Raw genomic sequence first — 20,910 nt, 5'->3', positions numbered from 1 at the left:
CCTCCCAGATCTCGCGGTATCCGGTCCGTCGTGGGGCTCGGCGAGGAAGGAAGGTGCAGGGCCGCTTCCTGCGCACGGGGAGCGTGGTCCGGGCGGGGTCGTAGCGCGCCTCGCGTTCCGTGCGGCCGCTGGGGGAGACGCGGTCGCGAGTGGGAGGGACAGTCCGCACCAGACAGGTGGAAGAGGACGGGATTTAGGCTGGAAGAGCCTTAGAGGAGCCGTTTCCAGGTGGGGCTCCACACGCAGGCTCTGACAAGGAGACAGGTCAAGGTCGCCCCGCGGGCCGGGCGGAGAGGGTGCAGTCCGGGCCCTGGACCTCAGCCCAGACCACCCCTCCTGCTCCTGGCTCCGGAAGGCTCTGGGAAGGAGCGTGCGGAGAGGAGGTTGAGTTTTGGGGGTGGAGTGCGAGGATGGGGTCCCCCGTGATCAGTCATTTCGGTGCAAAGCGCCCCTCCCCCCATCCTCCCACCCCGCACGGCCCAGCAGCCAGTGCCCTCGGCCCTCAGGGGGCACAGGACCCGCGCAGACCCCGCCAGTGGGAATGGCGGACGCAGCCCCGAGGGCCAGGCCCTGCTCCACGAGTTTGCGGGAGAGCAGCCTCGTGTTGCAAGACGAGGAGCCTGGTATCGAGGTGGTAATTTGCAGGGTCCCCCGGCCCCTGCTCCTCAGGTCTGCGCAGCCACATTGTTGCAGCTTTAGGTGCGGAAGGACCTGGGGCTGGGCTTGTTGAGTTGATCCGGATGGAAACGCGAAGCTGCGGTTCTGGCTCCCCAGGAATGTATCGTTTACATTGACAAGTTGAATTAGAAGCTTCGTTCCCCGCCCCCCGCCCCCCCCATCTCATCAATTTTCTGGAAATACCGAATTCCTCAAGGAGTTCAGGCAGGTGGGGCAGAGGAGTGTGCCGCAGGCTGGTGGTTTCACAAGAGCCGCCCCATTTTCTGCCTTCTAAGGAGCTGAGTCTATGCGGGGGAGACCTATGCTGCAGGCAGCATGATTGGGGCAACATTAGGGAAGTTAAGAACTATGGTGGGAATGAAAGGAGATGCATCTTTTTTTTTTAAAGATTTTATTTATTTATTTGACAGGCAGAGAGAGAGAGGGGGAAGCGGGTTCCCTCCTGAGCAGAGACCCCGATGCAGGGCACCCAGGACCCTGAGATCGTGACCTGAGCCCAAGGCAGAGGCCCAACCCACTGAGCCACCCAGGTGCCCCAGGAGGTGCATCTAATCCACATTTGGGGTGGGGGCCATGTGAGAACCACCTCAGGATCAAACAGGGAGGTAGAGACATACAGGAAAGAGTTACTCTGGGGGACCATTCAGCTGCAGGAGGGTGAGATCCTCTTCACCTGGGCATGGGAGTTCAAGCCTTTAGATGAGCCCAAAGTCAAACCTGGGGGTGGAAAAACCCAAGTCCACGGATGGTGAACAGATCCTCTGTGGGAGTGGGGGACATGCAGAGGAGCAGTGTCCTTTATCTTAACACTGTTCTCTGGTTCATCACTTACCCTACATCTTAACCACTGGAACTGAGAGTTCCTTGTGGTCAGATAATGTCTGTCCTCTCTGAGTCTTTATTGTCCAGCCACAGCACCGGGCCGAGAGTGGGTCTCTGTTTTGGAAGAGTTGGATAGTTTTAGATAAGGCTGGCCAAAGCAGGGCGTGCAGGACCTCCAAAGGTTCACTGAGAATCTTGTATTTTATTCGTGGGGCAGCAAGTGTTCATCAGAGGTCTTTATGAGGCCACCGGGTTTATGAGAAAGATCGGATTGATCTTCGTGTGCCAAGGCTTCCAGTGGAAGGATACGGAACGCAGGGAGATTATTCAGGAGGCTGTCTTAGGAGAGAAAGACCTGAGTTATGATGGTGGCCATAGAAATGGAGGAAGTGATGGTGAGTCGTCCACATAGAACTGCCAGTGGGCAGATGGGGAGTTACTCCCAACATCAAATGTGGGACTGAATGCCGGAGAGAGGGTAGGGACGAAGGCATCTTTGTAAAGGGGAGAGGGGAGGCCATGAGACAGAGGAGAATCCTAGATTCTCCGGCTCACTCCCGGCACCAGGGGTTCAAGTCCTTCCCCATCCCTGCCAAGTGCTCTACTCAAGGCCACCCCAAACGACTTGACTGTTAGGAAAACCAGCTTCACATTCAGTTCCCAGCTTCTTCCCTTTCTATCCCAAGATGGTTCATAACCGTATTAACCGCTACTGTATTAAGCACTGACTCTGACTTTGCAAAGCATGTGTACTTAACACTGAACATGTTTAGGAAGCCCCTTGCAGTCCTAAAACAGCTTTGTCATCTTCCCACACATTCTTGCTTTGTTTCTTTGCCTGTTCCTGGGTCCCCCCGAGGCACGAGAACAGACTCGTCATTGCCTCCATGTCCAGTTTACATTAGTTGTCAAATCTCAACTTGATTCAGTGTCAAAACTTCTCTTCCCCTCTCAAGCTTGCTTTAGGCTCCTAGTCTTGGAGGGGAAGGTGCTGGGCTTCTCCATTTCCCTATCTTGCTTCCTCACAGCCCCTCCTCCCCCGATAGACTGTGGCTCCAGAGCCTTGGAGGTTGTAGAAGTAGACATGGAGGAAGGCAAGGTCCCCCCGTCATGTGGCTTTACTATTCTGAGCCGGACAGGAGTTTGTAGCAGATCCCCTCCATGTGGTGCTTTTGGGGTGCGGTACCTTTGACCTAGGTGGTGATGCCTCAGTCTCGCTGCTTTCCATTGTTCCTTCAGGCCCTGGTTTCTGGAATTCTGTAGTACCTGCAGCTGACCGATCGTTCCCCCAGGTGGCAAGTCTTGGGCAAAGTCTCTTTACAATGGCTTCTGGTTGACTGCCTCACTTGCCCGTATTTGATCTACAGGAAACACTTATGCCTCCTTTGCCCCAGCAATCCTGGGGATGTGTGGTGCAGGGCATTTCAAATGCCTCTGCCTCTCCAGGTAGCCAGCCTCAGACTTTTCCAGCACCAGCCTCTCTGCCTACACTAGCTCCAGGGGGTGCCGGCCAAGCTATTCGGAGGGTTTTCTGGTTTCATGAATTGTTTCAAGCAAGCTAAGGCTTGTGAGTGCTGGAATTCAGAAGGATGCTAATGGAGGGAGAAAGCTTTGAGATTACCGAAAGGAGAGAAAGTTTAGGTGGAAGAGGATGAGGTCAGAGGATTCCAGGAGGAAGCGTGAAGCCCCCTCACCCCTACCGCCCCCAGGGACAGCTGGCCGAGGAGGGTGGTTCACACTCAGGGGACTTACCCCTCCCGAGCAAGAACCAGGAAATGAGAGAAGTTGCTCCATGGGGACCCAAGGAGGGCTGAGGAGGTTTGGATAATAGTTAACAGCAATTGGGAAAATTCTGGGCAAATGAGCAGCAAGACAGACATTTGCTGGTAGCTGTGAAGGCTGGGCTGAATTCCGCAGGGTGTACTTTATGTGTGTCCTAGTCCACATGGTTCCCACAGCCCAGACCCCACACCAAGGTCATCGGTGTGTATGTAGGGCTACACACACAGGCTCCTATTCACACACACCTGCATACTCGTATCCCTGAACACAGGCACCTGGATCTACCTGGGATTCCTTTTTATGGCAACATAGTTTATATACAATACAGTAAACAGATTTTAAGTGTTCAGTTGGATGGTTTTGACAATTTACGCCATTAATCACCACCCCCCAAAACAATCTTTAGAACATTTTCATTGTTCCAGAAAGTTCCTTCATGCTCCTTTCCAGCAGGCCCCCAGGACTGCTACTTCCTGATTCCTATCCCCATAGTTTCATTTTTGTCTGTTCTGATAGCAACAATGTCCACAATAGCCAAACGATAGAAAGAACCTAGATGTCCATCAACAGATCGGATCAAGAAGATGTAGTATACGTATACAATGGAATACTATGCATCCCCATCATCGTAAATGACAAGCTTTCATTTCTTTTGATGGCTGCATAGTATTCCATTGTATACGTATACTACATCTTCTTGGGGGTCGTGGGGGCTAGGGAAGGAAAAAAATGTGGACATTGTTGCTATAAACATTTGGGTGCACATGCCCCTTTGGATCACTACGTCTGCATCTTTAAGATTCATACCCAGTAGTGCTGGGTCATAGGGTAGCTCTATTTTCAACTTTTTGAGGAAACTCCATGCTGTTTTCCAGAGTGGCTGTACCGGCTTGCATTCCCACCAACATTGTAGGAGGGTTCCCCTTTTTCCACATCCTCGCCAACATCTCTCGTTTCCTGACTGGTTCATTTTAGCCATTCTGACTGGTGTGAGCTGGTATCTCACTGTGGTTTTGATTTGTATTTCCCTGATGCCGGATGACGTGGAGCACTTTTTCATGGGTCTGTTGGCTGTCTGGATGTCTTCTTTGCAGAAGAGTGATAAGAGTGATATTTTATTTTATTTATTTATTTTAAAAGATTTTATTTATTTGACAGAGAGAAATCACAAGTAGATGGAGAGGCAGGCAGAGAGAGAGAGGGAAGCAGGCTCCCTGCTGAGCAGAGAGCCCGATGCGGGACTCAATCCCAGGACCCTGAGATCATGACCTGAGCCGAAGGCAGCGGCTTAACCCACTGAGCCACCCAGGCGCCCCAATAAGAGTGATATTTTAAAGTGATATTTTAAACCTCTTCTTTCGGATCCTTGGAGCTAGTGAAAAGTCAGAAAGGTGGTAATCACTCCACCTTGCACAGGAGTTTTATTTTTCTCTAGGTGCTCTAGGATATTTTAAAATGGAACTGTATTTGGGTAAATAGCTTTAAGTAGCCACATTGTGGCTCGTGCCTACCGGCAGCCCAAGGATTTGACTTCCAAGATACATTCCAGTGGAACAAGTGGGCAGTGGTGGCCTAGCAGGGGCAGAGGCAGCAGGAAGCACCAGGAGGAGCTCCCAAGAGCGGAGAAGATCGGGGTCAGGACCAGAGCCTTTGGTCTCACAGATCGGTCAGAGGTCAGGGAACTTGGAGCAAAGCCGAGTCCAGAGGCTGGTCAGGGCTGAGGATCTGTGTGAGGGGAGCGGAGGGTGTGGCCTAAGCCTGATCAAGGCACAGAGGAGAAGCAAGTGCTGAGGGCAGAGTTGGAGGCGGTGAGACCAGATGTCATGGTCACGGGCTTTGGGAGACCGCGTTACAGTTGACCGACCCCTGTGCCTGCCAGGTGAACTGCGTGGAACACACTCTCCCAGGACTGCAGGGGTTTCTCTCAGGTGTGTAGTGCGCCTAGGTTTGGGGATAGGGACGGGGGATCGCCTGGGTCTGGGCCTCTGGCCCAAACTTGTTGCTTCTGAAATTCAGAGATACATACTAGCGATCCCGAACAATAGGACCGGGTGCTTCTCTGAAACGAGAGACTGATAGCGAGGCCACTTCTCACCTCCACATCTCGGGGGTGCTCTAGCCTGCAGCTATGTCCTCTAGCTTTGTCAAGGTTCAGGCCACAAGGAAGGTGTCACCTGGATCCCAGGATCCCAGATTCCCGGGGGAGCCTGCCCCTCAGGCAGCAGCCAGAGCTCCGTCCACTTACAAATATGGCCAGCTCCTGTCCTGCTCCTTGGCCTAAGAGTCTCTGAATGGTGCTCTCTGTGGGATTTGTAGCTATTGGAGGCTGCTGGGTGAAGTTGGGAGGAGAGAGCTAAGGTAGCAGTAAAGGGTTACCTGTTTCCTAAGCTCCCGCCCGTGCCGGACAGTTGGTGTTGGTCATCTCGACATAACCTTCCTACAGCCTTTCCAGTAGAATTCCGTGTCAACTGCCTCCCTTTTCAGGCGAGCGTGTTGAAGTCTGTCCCTGTATTAAGCTTTGGCCATCTGCTTCATACAGAGAGTTGTGGCATAGTGGGGTTATCTCTGGGTCCTGAACCCTGTCTGTGCAGTCCCCTGGTCCCTGCTCAGCCTGAGCCCAGAGCCCAAAGTAAAGCTTACGCCTGGCTTCTCCAGGAACACTGTGCCTCTCCTCTCCACCGGAAGCAAATGGCCATCAGCTGTGTCCGCCCAGACTGCCTGCGGCTGAGCAGTAGATCAGGCTCTATGTCCTGGAAGTCCTTTGAGAGGCCTGGTGGGAGGCCTGGCCCCTGACAGCTGTGCCATCAGTCAGAATGGGAAGGCCTCATGTGTTGGTCAAGGCCAGGGAGGGAAGAAGGGCTGAGTCTGGCCAGTTTCCAGCTTCATTTCCGGCCATGCTGACCCTTAAGGAAACATCCCTTCCCTGGTTGGCTTTTGTTCCCCAAATATAGACATGTGTTCTCACTGGAGTTGCGTTCAGCAGCCCGGCTGTGTCCAGACAGCTCTGGGCCGACAGCCACACACAAACCTCCTGGTTTGGAGATAGGCCAGGTCCCTGCAGGGGAGGGTGAAGAACTTTCCTACCAGTGGATGTCCAGTATGCAAGGACCAGGCTGCTGCTGGCCCCTGGCTCTCCCAATAGAGTTCACGGCTTTGCTTGCCACCCAAAAAGCTGTGTGGATTTCCCGGCTGGTCAGTTCATAGGAAGGTCGGTCTCTCTGATCCCATGAAGCCAGATCTTCAAAGTGCTCCCTCTGGCCACTCTTCCCATCTGCCTGCCCCATTCACCTGCAAGGACCATCACACTGAACCCCTCCTGAAAGTCTCCGAGTGCCATCTGTGCTCAAAGAATCCACAGGAAGCTGTCTTCAACTTGCCACTTTGACGCTACTGTTTTGAACAGGTCACTAGGAAAGTCACTACATATAAAACAGTGGCAGAAACCATACCAGGTCAGTGCTGCTAGCATGAAAATCTGACTAAGGAATCAGATTTTTTTTCTCTATTTTTTTAAGATTATTTGGCAGAGCACGCAAGCACACAAGCAGGGGAAAAAGCAGGCTCCCCGCTGAGCAAGGAGCCTGATGTGGGATTTAATCCCAGGACCCTGAGATCATGACCTGAGCTGAAGGCAGACGCTTAACCCACTGAGCCACCCAGGCGTCCCTAAGGCATCAAATCTTTATTGTGAAATTCACACAAGAAAAAGACTTGAGCTTAGGAAAACTGATTTTGGCTAAACAAAATTGAAAGTAAAAAAAAGTCAGAATGGGTTAACCGTGAAATGTGAAATCGAGGAATTAAATTGGCTTAACGGAGCTCACCAAGGAAAATACTTTTGGCAGAAACTTGTCAATGTTCGTTTAATGGTCTATGTAGAAGCTCAAAGTCCAAGTATTCTTAGGACGCAAATGGCAGAGCCAGGAACATCTGAAACCTTGTAGAGTTTGGAGTAGCGCTGAAAGTGGGGAGGTGAGCACTCTGTCCACCTGCCCAGGCTAGCAGCGCCCCGATCTCCGCTCACAGGGCTGCATCCTCTCTCCGAACTGTGTTGTTAGGTTAGGAACGGTCCTCTTCCTCTATCAGCAGGTGAGGGGTCCTTGCTTGACCAGGAAGAGTGCTGCTTTTGGGAAGGAAAGAAGTCTCGAGGAGTTGGTTCCTGGAGCTGGCTTGACCCCTGGATGCCTGAAGACCATCCCCTCCCCCACTAGTGAATAAAGGGATGGAGGCTTTAGTGGGGAGAAAGCGCGTGGGAATTTGAGGATGGGCTCTGAGCTAGGGATGGGTTAGGTGAGGAGCCAGCCTTTAGGTTGGCTTACGGAAGCTGTAGGACTAGATCCAAAGCTTGTCCTCTCTCCTCGACCCACGGCCTCCCAAATGCCCTGAGCACTGGGCTTTCTTTCAGGAACAGAGGATCTGGGATCTGACTGGGCACCGGTGGGAGTGGGGAGGTCCTTAGGTACAATCCGCCAGTGGTATCGGTGGGTGTGGCATCAAGTCAAGGTGACCCCATCAGTGAGGAAGGCAGGAATGGTGACTAAGGATTTACTCAGTCCGTGCAGTAATGTCGGATGGTGGCGGCCACGTAAAGATTAGATTGTAGGGAGAAAACCGGAAGCAGGAAGTATGACATCCTCCGAGAGAGAGGACAGTATCTTAGTCTAGGATGTTAGCCCTGGAGCTGCAGCGAAGTGCTAGGTTTGGAATATATTTAAGTACTGAAGCTAATCGATTGGGGTGCGAGAAGCCAAGGAAAAGAGGAATTCAGGGTGTGGACTTGAGCAACTGGGTAGATAATGGTGCTGTCCTCCGAGGCTGAAAAGACAAAGACAGGTATTGGAGGCGGGGGCTCGTGTGGATGGAAAGTTCTGTTTTGGCCGTGTTGCATTTGAGACGCCCATGAGACATCCAGGTGGGGTCCAGATCCGTGGAGACATCAAGTAAGGGCTACGATTTGGGACTCCCTGGTGTACAAATGGGATTCAGGTCCCTTAGGCTCTAGCTCTTAGGGCGGTGATTCTCCAGTGGTGGGTGACTTGCCGCCTTCTGCCGGGGGACATCTGGCGACATCTGGAAACCTCTTTGGTGGTTACACCTGGGTTGGGGGAAATTGGCTACTGGTTGGAGGCCAGGGGTGCTGCTAGGAATCCTGCTGTACCCCCCCCACACACAGCACGGAATTACCTGGCCCCGAATGCCAGTGGTGCTGAGGTGGAGAGCCCTGTCCTAGAGCGAGTGTAGACAGAGAAGGAGAGAGAGGACAGCCACAGGACCTGCCTAATGTGAGAAGGTAGAGCTTGCCCCACGGAGCACTGAGTGGAGTGTCCTGGAGGTGGAGAGTGTAGGGAAGGAGTGGAGCTAAACCGGGTGGAGTGTGGACAGACTCCATCCTTCAAGCCCAGAGAGAAGCAACAAATGGCGTAGGCAAGACAGACATGGTTGATGACCTTGACAAAAGCGGTTCCTGTGGTCTGATGGGTTAGAAGCTCCAGCTTGGAAAAGGTTGTATTTCTTCCCTGATCAGAATGTCTCGTGTGTGCTTTCATTAATCCACACCCAACAGGGGGGTTCTGTTATCGTGGCCTTACAGAACAGGCAATACTATTCCGCCCATTTTACAGAGGTAGAAACTGAGGCGCAGAGAGGCTAATTACTCCCCATGGTCAAGCAGCCCACAGTAAGTGGCAAGGCTAGGAGGGTTTGGAGGGGAGGCATTGAAGGCAGTGAGCGGTGTCTCTGTACAGGAGAATGGAGTCAGGTACAGAGGAGGTTTGCCCGCTGATGGGAATGATCCACGTGGAGGCTGAAATGGACCATGTTGGAGGGGAGGCTGAGAACCGAAGTCTGAGTTCCTGAGGATCTCAGGATCTCAGGATCCCAGGGCCCATGTTGAGTGGTTGACCTTTCCCAGGAGCCCTCCCCGTTTTGAGCAAGACTAACCCTCGACTCCCCTTCTCTCCCACATGCCCGCCCCCCACCACAGCCCCACTAGGCAGCTCTCTGTAGCTGCCCACCCTGCTAACAGGTAGCCTCCTTGTAGGAAGTGGCTGCGTGGCCCCAGCCCTTCCCACTCCGTGTCTTGGGGCACCAGAGGCCAGATGGGCTCGGGAACCAGGATTGCAAGTAAGGGCAGCCCTGCGGTCAGGAGCCAGAGCCCGGGCTGGCTGCAGTTCTATCAGTACACATCAGCGATTTTCCTACCCAAACTTGACTGCCGCCATCCTTATCCTAAGCCTACAAGGCTGTCCCCAGGGTCTTCGCTCATCACTCTCTCCCTGCGGTGGTCACCGCACCAGCCTCCTGTAGACTCTCCCGAGGACTGAATGTTCTTGCTTGCTTCACCCTCTCTCCCTTCTCTACCCGGCTGAGTCTTGGCATAGCCTCCTGATTCGGGAGGCTCAGCTAGCGAGGGCTGTCTGGGAGGTGCTAACAGCCTCAACTAGATGATGCCCTCCTGTTAGCGCATCCGACAACGGCTGCTTCTTCGGTAGCCCTATTCCTGCATATAATGTGGTTTTTTGGTGTGGTGTCCGTATTCCATGCTGGGCTGTAAACTTCACGAGGCTGGGTCTAGTTTACCAGTTATTTCCGGGACCTGGCACACAGTAGGTGCTCAGTCCCTATTTGCTGAAAGAGGAAATGAATCGCTGACTGTGTTATAGCCCGTTTGGCATTTCTCTGGCTGGCGCCTACATGTTGCATTCAACACGTTATTCCACTCAGCACACCTCTTACTACAGATTCTTGAAGCTTGCCTGATCCCCCGTGTGATTACTTCCATCTTTGTCTGAAGGCGTATAAAGAAGTTTAATCCGGTATCTTTGGCACCATTCATTTCAAATAGAAAGCGAGGGATGCCTGGGTGGCTCAGTGGGTTAAGCCTCTGCCTTCGGCTCAGGTCGTGATCTCAGGGTCCTGGGATCGAGCCCTGCATCGGGCTTCCTGCTCAGTGGGGAGCCTGCTTCCCCCCACCCCTCTGCCTGCCTCTCTGCCTGCTTGTGATCTCGCTCTCTCTGTAAAATAGATAAAATATTAAAAAAAAAAAAAGAAAGCGATACTAAACTTGTATGTTATTGGTTCATCCCAATAGGATGGCTGGTTTGGTGTTGTGTGAACCGACAGAGCTTTACAACATCCTGAATCAGGTCACAAAACTATCCCGACTGACTGAACCCAACTATCTCTGCTTATTGGGTAAGTGCCTTAAACACACACACACACACACACCAACCTATGTTGTGTTCAGTGCCCTTCAAATACCATTTTAGGTAAAGCAATAAACTTATGAGACTTGGAATAAATGACTTTGGAAAACTCTTTTGCTTAAAATGCTACCACTAATTGTCACTTGACTTGGAATGAACTCCAGATGGAATGTAGAAGTTCTTGGAAGACGTGTGTTCTTATTGAGTGAAACATCTCAAACATCTAACACCTGCGTAGTAAGGCTAATAAATGCCCATGTACCATTGCTCAGATGTAACATGATAAACGTTATGCATAGATATGTACCCCTCTTTTGTGTCCCCATCCCAAACCCATTGCTTCTCCTCCCCCAAAGATGACATCTTCTGTATTTCTTACCTTTTTACTATATTTGTGCAGGCATCCCAAAATGTGAGGCTTAAACATTTACACACATTGTACCATCATGTACAATTACTCTGCAACTTGCTTTTTCTTGAAGTTTTTTGAAGTTCCCCCCCCAAATCTAAATGGGAAGATCTGTTTTAACTGTGAGTTGGGGCAGCAGCCATTCCTAATCAGTTGTGGCGTGCTGCTGGCATTTGTGTTTCTGTTCAGAACAGTGCGGCACAGCCCGGGAGACCCTTGACCTCTTATTTATATGCAGGAGTTTCTTCCGGATGCCTCCCTAGAAATGGAATTGCAAGTTGCAAGTTCTGCTTCATTACGTTGTCCAGTTGCCTTCCCAAAAGACTGTATCCGTCTGCATTCCTGTCCTCTGTGTAGGAAACCTACCTACCCCTACCTGGTTTTGTCAGCCTTTAGAATTTTTGCAGTCTGATTGGTGTGAACTTGTGTTGTAATGTTTCCTCCCCCCATTTAAAAAAAATTGTGATAAAATACACATAAAACGTACCAACGTTTTTAAAAGATTTTATTTATTTGACAGAGAGAGAGAGATCCCAAGTAGGCAGAGAGGCAGGCAGAGAGAGAGGGGAAAGCAGGCTCCCCGCTGAGCAGAGAGCCCCATGCGAAGTTTGATCCCAGGACCCTGAGATCATGACCTAAGCCGAAGGCAGAGGCCCAACCCACTGAGCCACCCAGGCGCCCCCAAAATACCAACTTTCAAATGTACAATTCGGAGGTGTTAAACCTGTGCATGTTTTACCGCCTTATGGGCACCACTTTCCCTCTCTGTAACTCTTCTCTTGTAAACTTGGAAACGAGCTCTGTACCCATTAAATACTAACGGTCCTTCCTCAATCCCTTATCCCCTGGAGATTCCCTTTCTCCCTTCTGTCTCTATGATTTTGACGGCTGTAGGGCACGTAGGTGGTATTCTACAGTATCTGTCTTTTGGCTTATTTCATTGAGCTTCGTGATGTCCTTGAGGTTTGTCCTATGGTAGCGTTTTGCTGTCTTCCTCTTTAAGGCTGACTAATATTCCATTGTTTGGATATACCGCATTTCCCCTGTCCATTTATTTATCAGCGGACATTGGGGTTGTTTCCACATCTTAGCTGTTGTGGATGATAATGCTACGATTGTGGGTGTACAAATACTTCTGAGACCTTGGCTTTTAGTTACTTATTTTGGGCACATAAACCAGAAACAGAATCACAGGGTCCTATGGTAACTCTGTAAAGTCTGAGGAGCTTCCCTACTGTTTTTCTATAGTTACATGAGCCCATTTTTCCACGTCATTGTCAACACTTGTTATTTTCTGGTTTTGGGGTGACCGTAATCATTCTAATAGGATGGAGGTAGTATTTCATAATTTTTTAATTTTAAATATTTTATTTATTTATTTGACAGAGATCACAAGTAGGCAGAGAGGCAGGTAGAGAGAGGAAGGAAAGCAGGCTCCCTGCTGAGCAGAGAGCCTGATGCAGGGCTCGATCCCAGGACCCTGGGATCATGACCCGAGCCAAAGGCAGAGGCTTTAACCCACTGAGCCACCCAGGTGCCCCAGTCAGATTTTTTCATCAGTGTTTTCCCAGATCTTTCATATTGTATTGCCAAAATCTGAAACCTGCCTCAAAGAGATCATCCGATAGAAGAAACAAATAATTATTTTGGAATAGAACCCAGGAGATCAGAGTGGTTCAAGATTCCCCATTGGGACCACACTTTATATTTTGCTGCAATGTGTAATGGTTTTCAGTGAGAATTGCCAAAAATCCTACATGCTTTCATACTCTCCGGTGACTGGCTAGAGAGGCTATAAGAAGTTTGGGAGGGGTGCCTGGGTGGCTCAGTGGATTAAAGCCTCTGCCTTCGGCTCAGGTCATGATCTCAGGGTCCTGGGATCGAGCCGTGTCAGGCTCTCTGCTCAGCCTGCTTCCCTTCCTCTCTCTCTGCCTGTCTCTCTGCCTACGTGTGATCTGTCTCTCTGTCAAATAAATAAATAAAATCTTTGGAAAAAAAAAAAGTATGGGAGTCCGTACCCTTTTTCATGTAAGCGCCCCATAGGGTGAGTTATTTGGGGAATAAATACCATTCATTCAAGGCCTCACCAGTAGAAAAGAGCAACCAGGACGCCTACTAGTTTGTGAACATCCTGGAGAAAGCATGATTTTGTAAAGATTTTATATTTTTAAGTTCTCTCCACACCCATGGTGAGGCTTGAACCCACAACCCTGAGATCAAGAGTTGTGTGTTCCATTGAATGAGCCAGCCAAGTGCCCCAAGTGTGAATTTTTTGTCCAAATTATACCTGAGTTTCACCATCCTTTCTCGCTGTATTATTTTTTTTTAAGATTTTATTTATTTGACAGACTGAGATTACATGTAGGCAGAGAGGCAGAGAGAGAGAGAGGGGGGGGGGGAAACAGGCTCCCCGCTGAACAGAGAGCCTGATGCGGCGCTCCATCCCAGGACCCTGAGATCATGACCTGAGCCAAAGGCAGAGGCTTTAACAAACTGAGTCACCCAGGCACCCCGTCCTTTCTCGCTGTATTTAGGGGAAGTTGTAGCGGGTCAGCCAACAACCCCACCACCTCTCTTATCCCGAGTTTGTTCTGAAGCTTTCTAGTCTGTCTGTATCATTTGAAGGAATAATCATGCCTCCCCTCTCCAGCTCTGCAGTTTCCAAATACCACTTAGTTTTTGATTCAGCTGAGTAGTTGATTATGGACAGTAACCGCCTATGAAGAAAGCGTTTTCTCAAATACATGATTTAACACTATGATTTAGGAAGTAGATGCACTGAAATCGGCCGGGAAAAATTACTGACGGTTGGTATTTGATCTAAAACTCCCTTCAACATAGAGCCTAGTCGTTGATCTATTGCAGAATGAAAACTGAGAGCTGTGAATTTACTATATCCATTAAAAACGAAGAACCTAGGAAATACAGATTTGGGCTTAGACAGAAGACAGGAAAATCAAAATCAGTGTATTGAACCTGCGTGTTTCCTTTGCTCACAAACTTTTACACGCAATATTCTACAAAAGAAACTACTATAGCTAAGAGAACTGCTCTTTTGATTTGCTTCATTTCTTTGTCGACCCATTAGCATGCTGTCAGAGGTCTGCCTTTTTGCAAACAAGCTGAAAAGCATCCTTCCAAAGAGACCTATATAAATATTCATATATAGGTCTAGGGTATTACTGTTCAACATAAATGTTATTTCGAGAAAAAACTTAACAGAAGTTAGAACAACGTGTGACATCTTTAGCCACTAAAAAAGTCAAAAAAATTTCAAAATTACTGTTTTTATGACAGTTAATATATACAAATAAATATCGGCCAAAACTCAGGAAATTAATGCCTGGGTTGAATAGTTGGGAGAATTTTTGTTCAATTGAAATGCCTTATCTCTCTCTCTCTTTTTTTTTTTTAAAGATTTTTATTTATTTATTTGACAGAGACAGAGATCACAAGTAGGCAGAGAGGCAGGCAGAGACAGAGGGGGAAGCAGGCTCCCTGCTGAGCGGAGAGCCCGATGATGATGCGGGGCTGGATCCCAGGACACTGAGATCATGACCTGAGCCGAAGGCAGCGGCTTAATCCACTGAGCCACCCAGGCGCCCCTTGCTTGTTTTTTTTTAAACCATCCAGACCATGTATCTGACTTCTTTTGCTCATGGTTATATTGTTAAAATTCACTCCTACTGTTGTATGTAGCTACAAGTGGTTGGTTCATTTTCATTGCTACATCAAGTGTAAACAAAGGCAGGCTGTGGTTAAAGTGGTAACAACACTACCAGGTATTTACACGAAAGATACAAACATAGTGATTTGAAGGGGTGCAGGCACCCCAGTGTTTGCAGCAGCAATGTGTACAATAGCCAAAGTATGGAAAGCGTGCAGATGTCCATCAGCAGATGAGTGGATAAAGTCGTGTGTGTGTAGGTGTGTGTGCGCATGTGTACGTGTGTGCGTATGCATATATAGTGGCCTCTGACTCCGCCATCCAAAAGAATGGAACCTTGCCATTGGCGAGGATGTGGATGGAACTAGAGGGCATTAAGCTAAGCGAAATAAGGCAGTCAGAAAACCGTGATTTCACTCATGTGGAATTTAAGAAGCCAAACAGAAGAACATAGGGGAAGGGAGTGGAAGAAGAAGGTGAAATCAGAGAGGGAGACCAACCAAGAGACTCTTAACTCTAAGAAACAAACTGAGGGCTGCTGGTGGGGAGAGGAGCGGGGTGGGGGTGGGGGTGGGGTAACTGGGGGATGAGCATTAAGGAAGGCACTGGGTGTTCTGTGCCCGCTGTTCTGGACCCCTAAACTCCATCTCTGAAACTAATAATACACTCTATGTTGATTGATTTTAAATAAAAAATAGAAGGAGGGAAGGACAGATTTTAATCAGGAACGGACTGTTTCAATAGGAAAGAGTCCAGCGTGAACCAAGTCTGCTTGGGTTTGTGCAGAGGTGACTGGCTTAGTTAAGGGGGGGGCGGTGAAGGAGTGGGGGGGGAGGGAGTGGGGCTCAGGGGACTGGGGGAGTGAACAATTAGAAGGGGAGGAGATGTGGTTCCTTTGAGACCCATCTGGGTTGGCTAAGTGGCATTTATTAAAGTTAAGCTCCTTCCCTTCCTGGGAGACTGGGAGGCAGGTGTTGGCTGGGACAGAGAGAAAGTTCTTTCAGTAGCCTTGAGTTTTTTTCCAGACCAGCACTGTCAGGGGAGCTGGGCCAGCCCCGGGCTGTGTGGCCTTAAGCTGTGTCTGAAGATGTCTTAAAGGTATCTTTATGGGGCGCCTGGGTGGCTCAGTGGGTTAAAGCCTCTGCCTTCAGCTCAGGTCATGATCCCAGGGTCGCGGGATCGAGCCCCACGTTGGGCTCTCTGCTCAGCAGGGAGCCTGCTTCCTCCTCTCTGCCTACTTGTGATCTCTGTCTGTCAAATAAATAAATAAAATCTTTAAAAAAAAAAAAAGGTATCTTTAGATGTCCGAAGTGTTTGTTACTGGGGTTTTTTTTTTTTTCCCCAGCCACTGAAAAACTCTGGATAGAAGTCTTCTGTTACTTTATCGCAGATCTTTTTTTCTCACTCTGTGCCTTGCCTTGTCACCTTTTTTTTTTTTTTTTTTAAGATTTTATTTTCAAAAGATTTTATTTACTTTTTTGACAGATGGAGAGCCAGAGAGCACCAGCAGGGGGAGTGGCAGAGAGAGAGGAGGAAGCAGGCTCCCTGCTGAGCAAGGGAGCCCACCGCAGGGCGCGATCTCAGGACCCTGGGATCATGACCCCAGCGGAAGGCAGATGCTTAACTGACTGAGCCACCCAGGCGCCCCAAAGATTTTATTTATTTATTTGAGAGAGAGACAGAGAGAGAGCAAGCGAGCATGAACAGGGGGGAGGAGCAGAGGGAGAGGGATCAGCAGACTCCCCACTCGGCAGGGATTCTGGGACTTGATTCCACAGCCTTGAGATCCTGATGCTTGACTGACTGAGCCCCCCCAAGCACCCCTGCCCTCTCACCTTCTTAATGTCATATATATTTTTTAAAGATTTTATTTAACAGACAGAGATCACAAGTAGGCAGAGAGGCAGGCAGAGAGAGGGGAAGCAGGCTCCCCGCTGAGCAGAGAGCCCGATGCGGGGCTCAATCCCAGGACCCTGGGATCATGACCTGAGCCGAAGGCAGTGGCTTAACCCACTGAGCCACCCAGGCGCCCCACATTTTTTTTTAAAGAAATAGACTATGTTGGGGAGCAGTTTTAGGTTCACAGCAAAATTGAGCAGAAAGTGCAGAGATTTCCTAAGTACCTCTGTCCACCCACGTCAGCACGGCCTCTCTGACTATCCTCAGCCCCTGCCAGAGCGCTGTTTGTCACAGTGGAGGAAACTACACTGGACCCTCGTTATCACCCGAAGCCCCGAGTTTCCAGTCAGGTTAGGGTCGTGCTTCTCTGGGTTTTAACACATTGATGGTGGACGTGTGTTCATCATGACCCAGATCCTATAGAATAGTTTCACTGTCCTAAAAATCCTGAGTGCTCAGCATGTAACTCCCTCCCCCACTCCCCCCACTAACCCCTGGCAACCGCCAATCTTTCCCCTGTCTGTAGGGCTTTGTGTTTTCAGGAATGTCTTCTAGTTGGAACCGTGCAGCAGGTGGCCTGAAACTGACTTGTTTCACTTCCATACGCGTTTCACTCTCCTCCATGGCTTTTCCTGGCTTGATCGCTCTGGGCAGGCATATGCACGCGTGTGCGCGGGCGTGTGCGCGCGTGGTCAGTACCATCCCATTGTCTGGATGTACCACGGTTTCTCCATTCAGTTATTTAAGGACCTCTTCCTTGCTTTGAACATTTGACCAACCCGAAAAAAGCTGTCCTAAACAATTGTGGTCCTAGATTCTCAACTAATGTGGGTAAATACCAAGGACCTTAATGGCCGATAAGAGTTTGAGTTTTCTTAGAAATTGCCCAGTTAGGGCGCCTAGGTGGCTCAGTGGGTTAAAGCCTCTGCCTTCGGCTCAGGTTATGGTCTCAGGGTCTCAGGGTCCTGGATCGAGCCCCGCATCGGGCTCTCTGTTCAGCGGGGAGCCTGCTTCCCCCTCTCTCTCTGCCTGCCTCTCTGCCTACTTGTGATCTCTGCCTGTCAAATAAATAAAATCTTAAGAAAAAGAAAGAAACTGCCCCACCGGTCTTCATAGTGACTACGATTCTGCGTTCCCACTAGCAGTGATGAGAATTCCTGTTGCTCCACATCCTCACCAGCATTTGGTGGTGACGGCTTTTTGGATTTTTGACGTTCAAGAGGCAAGTAGGGGTCTCTTTATTTGTTGTTTCAATTTGCATTTCTTTGAGGATAGACGTGCAGTGTATTTCCTGAGGCTTGTTTGCCACCTGCGTATCTTCCGTAGTGTGCTGTGTCTGTTCAAATCTTTTGCCCATTTTTATTTGAGAGAGAGAGAGAGAGTGTGTGAGCGAGCCAGGGAGAGGGGGGTGAAAAGCAGAGGGAGAACCAGACTCCCCGCTGAGCAGGGAGCCTGACGCGGGACTCGATCCCGGGACTCCAGGATCATGACCTGAGCCAAAGGCAGACACCCAACCAAAATGGGCACCCCTTGCCCATTTTAACAACCTTGCCATCAGGTTGTTTTTTTCTCTTGTTGAATTTAAGAATGATGTTTCGGGGCCCCTGGTGGGCTCAGTCAGTAGTAGAACATGCGACTCTTTATCTCGGGGTTGTGAGGTCGAGCCTCACGCTGGGTGTGGAAATTAAAAATCTTAAACAAAGCAAAACAAAACAATGTTTTGGATACCCTCCCTTTTTAGGATTTATGGATGAGGCTCTGTCCCTGTTCCACATCCCCCCCCAAACTCTGAGGACATCAGTTCTACCTTCTGCCCTAGCAGGGACATTAGGACCTCAGTTCTTGGGTTTTATTTTTTTTTTTTTTAAGATTTTATTTATTTACTTGAGAGAGAGACAGTGAGAGAGAGCATGAATGAGGAGAAGGTCAGAGAGAGAAGCAGACTCCCCATGGAGCTGGGAGTCCGATGCGGGACTCGATCCCGGGACTCCAGGATCATGACCTGAGCTGAAGGCAGTCGTCCAACCAACTGAGCCACCCAGGCGTCCCTCAGTTCTTGGGTTTTAGAGTCTGAATTTGGATCTAAAATTCTAGGGGGGCATGAGCTCACTTCCTACTTTTCTGGACCTCAGAGAAAACTTCCCTTAAATCAAAGATAGAAAATTTCACTACCCTTAAGTGGATGTGGAGGCATGGGTATGATGGGGCAGAGGCGTCCTGCGGGTCACCTAGAATAGTGGAACAACATCCCTCGAGTTTTATTTTTTCTTATTTTTTGAAGATTTATTAGAGAGCATGCACTCGGGGCGGGGGGCTAGGGGGCGGTGAGGAGGGGCAGAGGGAGAGGGAAAGAGAATCCCAAGCGGACTTCCTGCTGAGCGTGGAGCTTGACATAAGGTCCTCTCAAAACCCTGATGTCACAACCTGAGCAGAAACAGGAGTTGCATGTTCCCACTGTGGAGTCACATGCCTTGAGTTCTAAATGGACAATTACTGTCCCCTAACTGCCAAACAAATATCTGTCGGGGATGGTGCAAGTATTCCAAGTAGTTTGGTCATACGCTCCTTTGCAAATACGGCTCTTAAATACTTCTCCTTTCTAGATGTGCGTTCCAAACGGGAGTATGACGAAAGCCACGTGATCACAGCCCGTCGAGTGAAGAAGGTAGAGTGGCAGAGTGGGAATGCCCATGGGGCAGGCTGGCTATCTGACGAGGGCGGGCAATGGGAGATTTTACCCAGATCTGGGAGGCAGCATGGTGGGGGACACTGTGGGCAGCAGAGGTAGGACCACGCTGGGTGGGATGCTGGTCTCCCAGGCCCCTCCCATGCTCCCTGAGGTGTTCCCGCCAACCCCATCACGGCCAGCAGCTTCCCTGAGCAAATGTTGATTTAATTCCTTGACGGGCCAGCACTGTTCCAGACCTTGGGGGCTACAACCGAATGCAAGATGCCCCTGGCTCACTGTTTTCTGTCCTACTTACGGAACAGACAGTAAGAAAGCATCGAGGTAATTACTATAACCCAGATTGGCTCAGACCAGAGGCAAGCAACTCTTGATCTGGGGTTGCAGGTTGGAGCCCCACACTGGGCAGAGATTATTTGTATAAATAAACTTTAAAAAATTAGAATCCAAAGATGGAAACCACTTCCCTGCCCCTCCCCCATGCGCCTTTTAAAAAAAAATATTTACTTGAGAGAGAGCGTGGAAGTATGCGCAAGATTGCCCAAGCAGGGGTGGGGCAGAGGGAAAGGGAGAAGCAGACGCCCCACGGAGCAGGGAGCCCGACCAGGAGATCCCAGGACTCTGGGATCATGACTTGAGCCCGAGGCAAATGCTTAACCGACTGAGCCACCCAGGGGCCCTGCACTGAGCCCTGCACGCAGTCACCATGCTCCCCCACCCCCCCGCTCCTGCAGTGAGCCCCCTTTCTCTACCCCCACGGGGTTTCTTCTCTCTCTGGTCATCACCAAGCCGGGCAGCCTCGGCTTAGGATCCATCTCTGTCCTCTGTCCTGACCGCATTCTCCGCCGCCTTCTCCCAAGGTCCATCTGTCTTCCCTGGTTTCTCCTCTGTGTCCCTGCCTGGTTCAGCTTCCTTTTTCTCCTGGCGCTGCCTGAAGAAAATCACTGGTTGGTCCTCGGTCTCCTTCAGATCTGTCAGTGCACCTGCCTGCTCAGAGACCTCCCTCAGGCTTCCAGCTTCCGCTGTCCAGCCACAATCCGCCGTCCTGTCAGTTTTGCTTCTAAAGTTTAGTCCGGCAACACTGACCCCTGCGCTTCCCACCGAGGGCTGTGCTGGGATGACTCTCTGGCCCTTTGCCCCGGGCAACTTGATGGGGAGCCTGGGCCCTGGCTCATGTATTTTTCCAGGGTCAGCTCTATGCTACTTGGAGGTATAGCTCAGTGGTAGAGCCTTTGACTGCAGGATAAGCCTAAGACCCCCCTCTCCCAAACTCATGGTTACCTGCTGCCCCCACCCCACCCCCTGGGGGGCGGGTTTCAACTGTCTGGCTTCAACCTTTAGCCCTTAATCCGCATTTCAGAACTTTCTCTGCTTTCTGCAGCCTGTGCAGAGCCAGCCCCTTTGTCATGTGTGGCCCTTGGTTTCTGGTTCCACTCCCAGATCTGCAGATCCCTTTGATTCCAGCAGCACCCCCAACCCTGGAAGAGACCTTCTCTGGGGCTCAGTCAGGTTGACACCTCTTGCCTCCCCTCCCCAACTTTCCTGCCAGCAGCCCCAGCATGGCCACAGCAGGACATAACCCTCAGCTTTGGGGGGAGTGCCTCTGTCTCCAGCAGGCATACTTCTGCTCTCTCCCACACCTCAGTAGCATTGCCCTGGCTGCATTTCCTTGGTTCTAAATGCACAGACCCACTCCCCATATTTGAACATTTCTGAAATTGAAATATACCCTACAATTGATATGCACTTATTTATTTTATTT

The 20,910-nt window shown here is 50.1% G+C and overlaps 1 protein-coding gene across 2 annotated transcripts in view; it reads left to right on the top strand.

Annotated features, from left to right (window-relative positions):
* STYXL1 (serine/threonine/tyrosine interacting like 1) overlaps positions 1-20,910 on the top strand; it is a 56,643-nt gene that overhangs the window by 765 nt on the left and 34,968 nt on the right. The window contains exons 1-3 of one of the 2 annotated variants that reach the window (XM_045074977.1): positions 11-228; positions 10,373-10,476; positions 19,066-19,127. In XM_045074977.1, the coding sequence (XP_044930912.1) occupies positions 10,374-10,476; positions 19,066-19,127 (165 nt within the window). In that variant the 5' untranslated portion in view covers positions 11-228; position 10,373. Of the gene's footprint in view, positions 1-10; positions 229-10,372; positions 10,477-19,065; positions 19,128-20,910 lie in introns of those variants that run through there. The other variant, XM_045074978.1, reaches the window with a different exon arrangement.

The sequence above is a fragment of the Mustela putorius genome, unplaced genomic scaffold (assembly GCF_011764305.1).
Source record: "Mustela putorius furo isolate JIRA1106 unplaced genomic scaffold, ASM1176430v1.1 tig00000139_pilon_pilon_pilon, whole genome shotgun sequence".
Lineage (NCBI taxonomy): Eukaryota > Metazoa > Chordata > Mammalia > Carnivora > Mustelidae > Mustela > Mustela putorius.
Note: the sequence above shows the minus strand (reverse complement) of the source record. Positions and strands in the feature narration are given on the sequence as shown.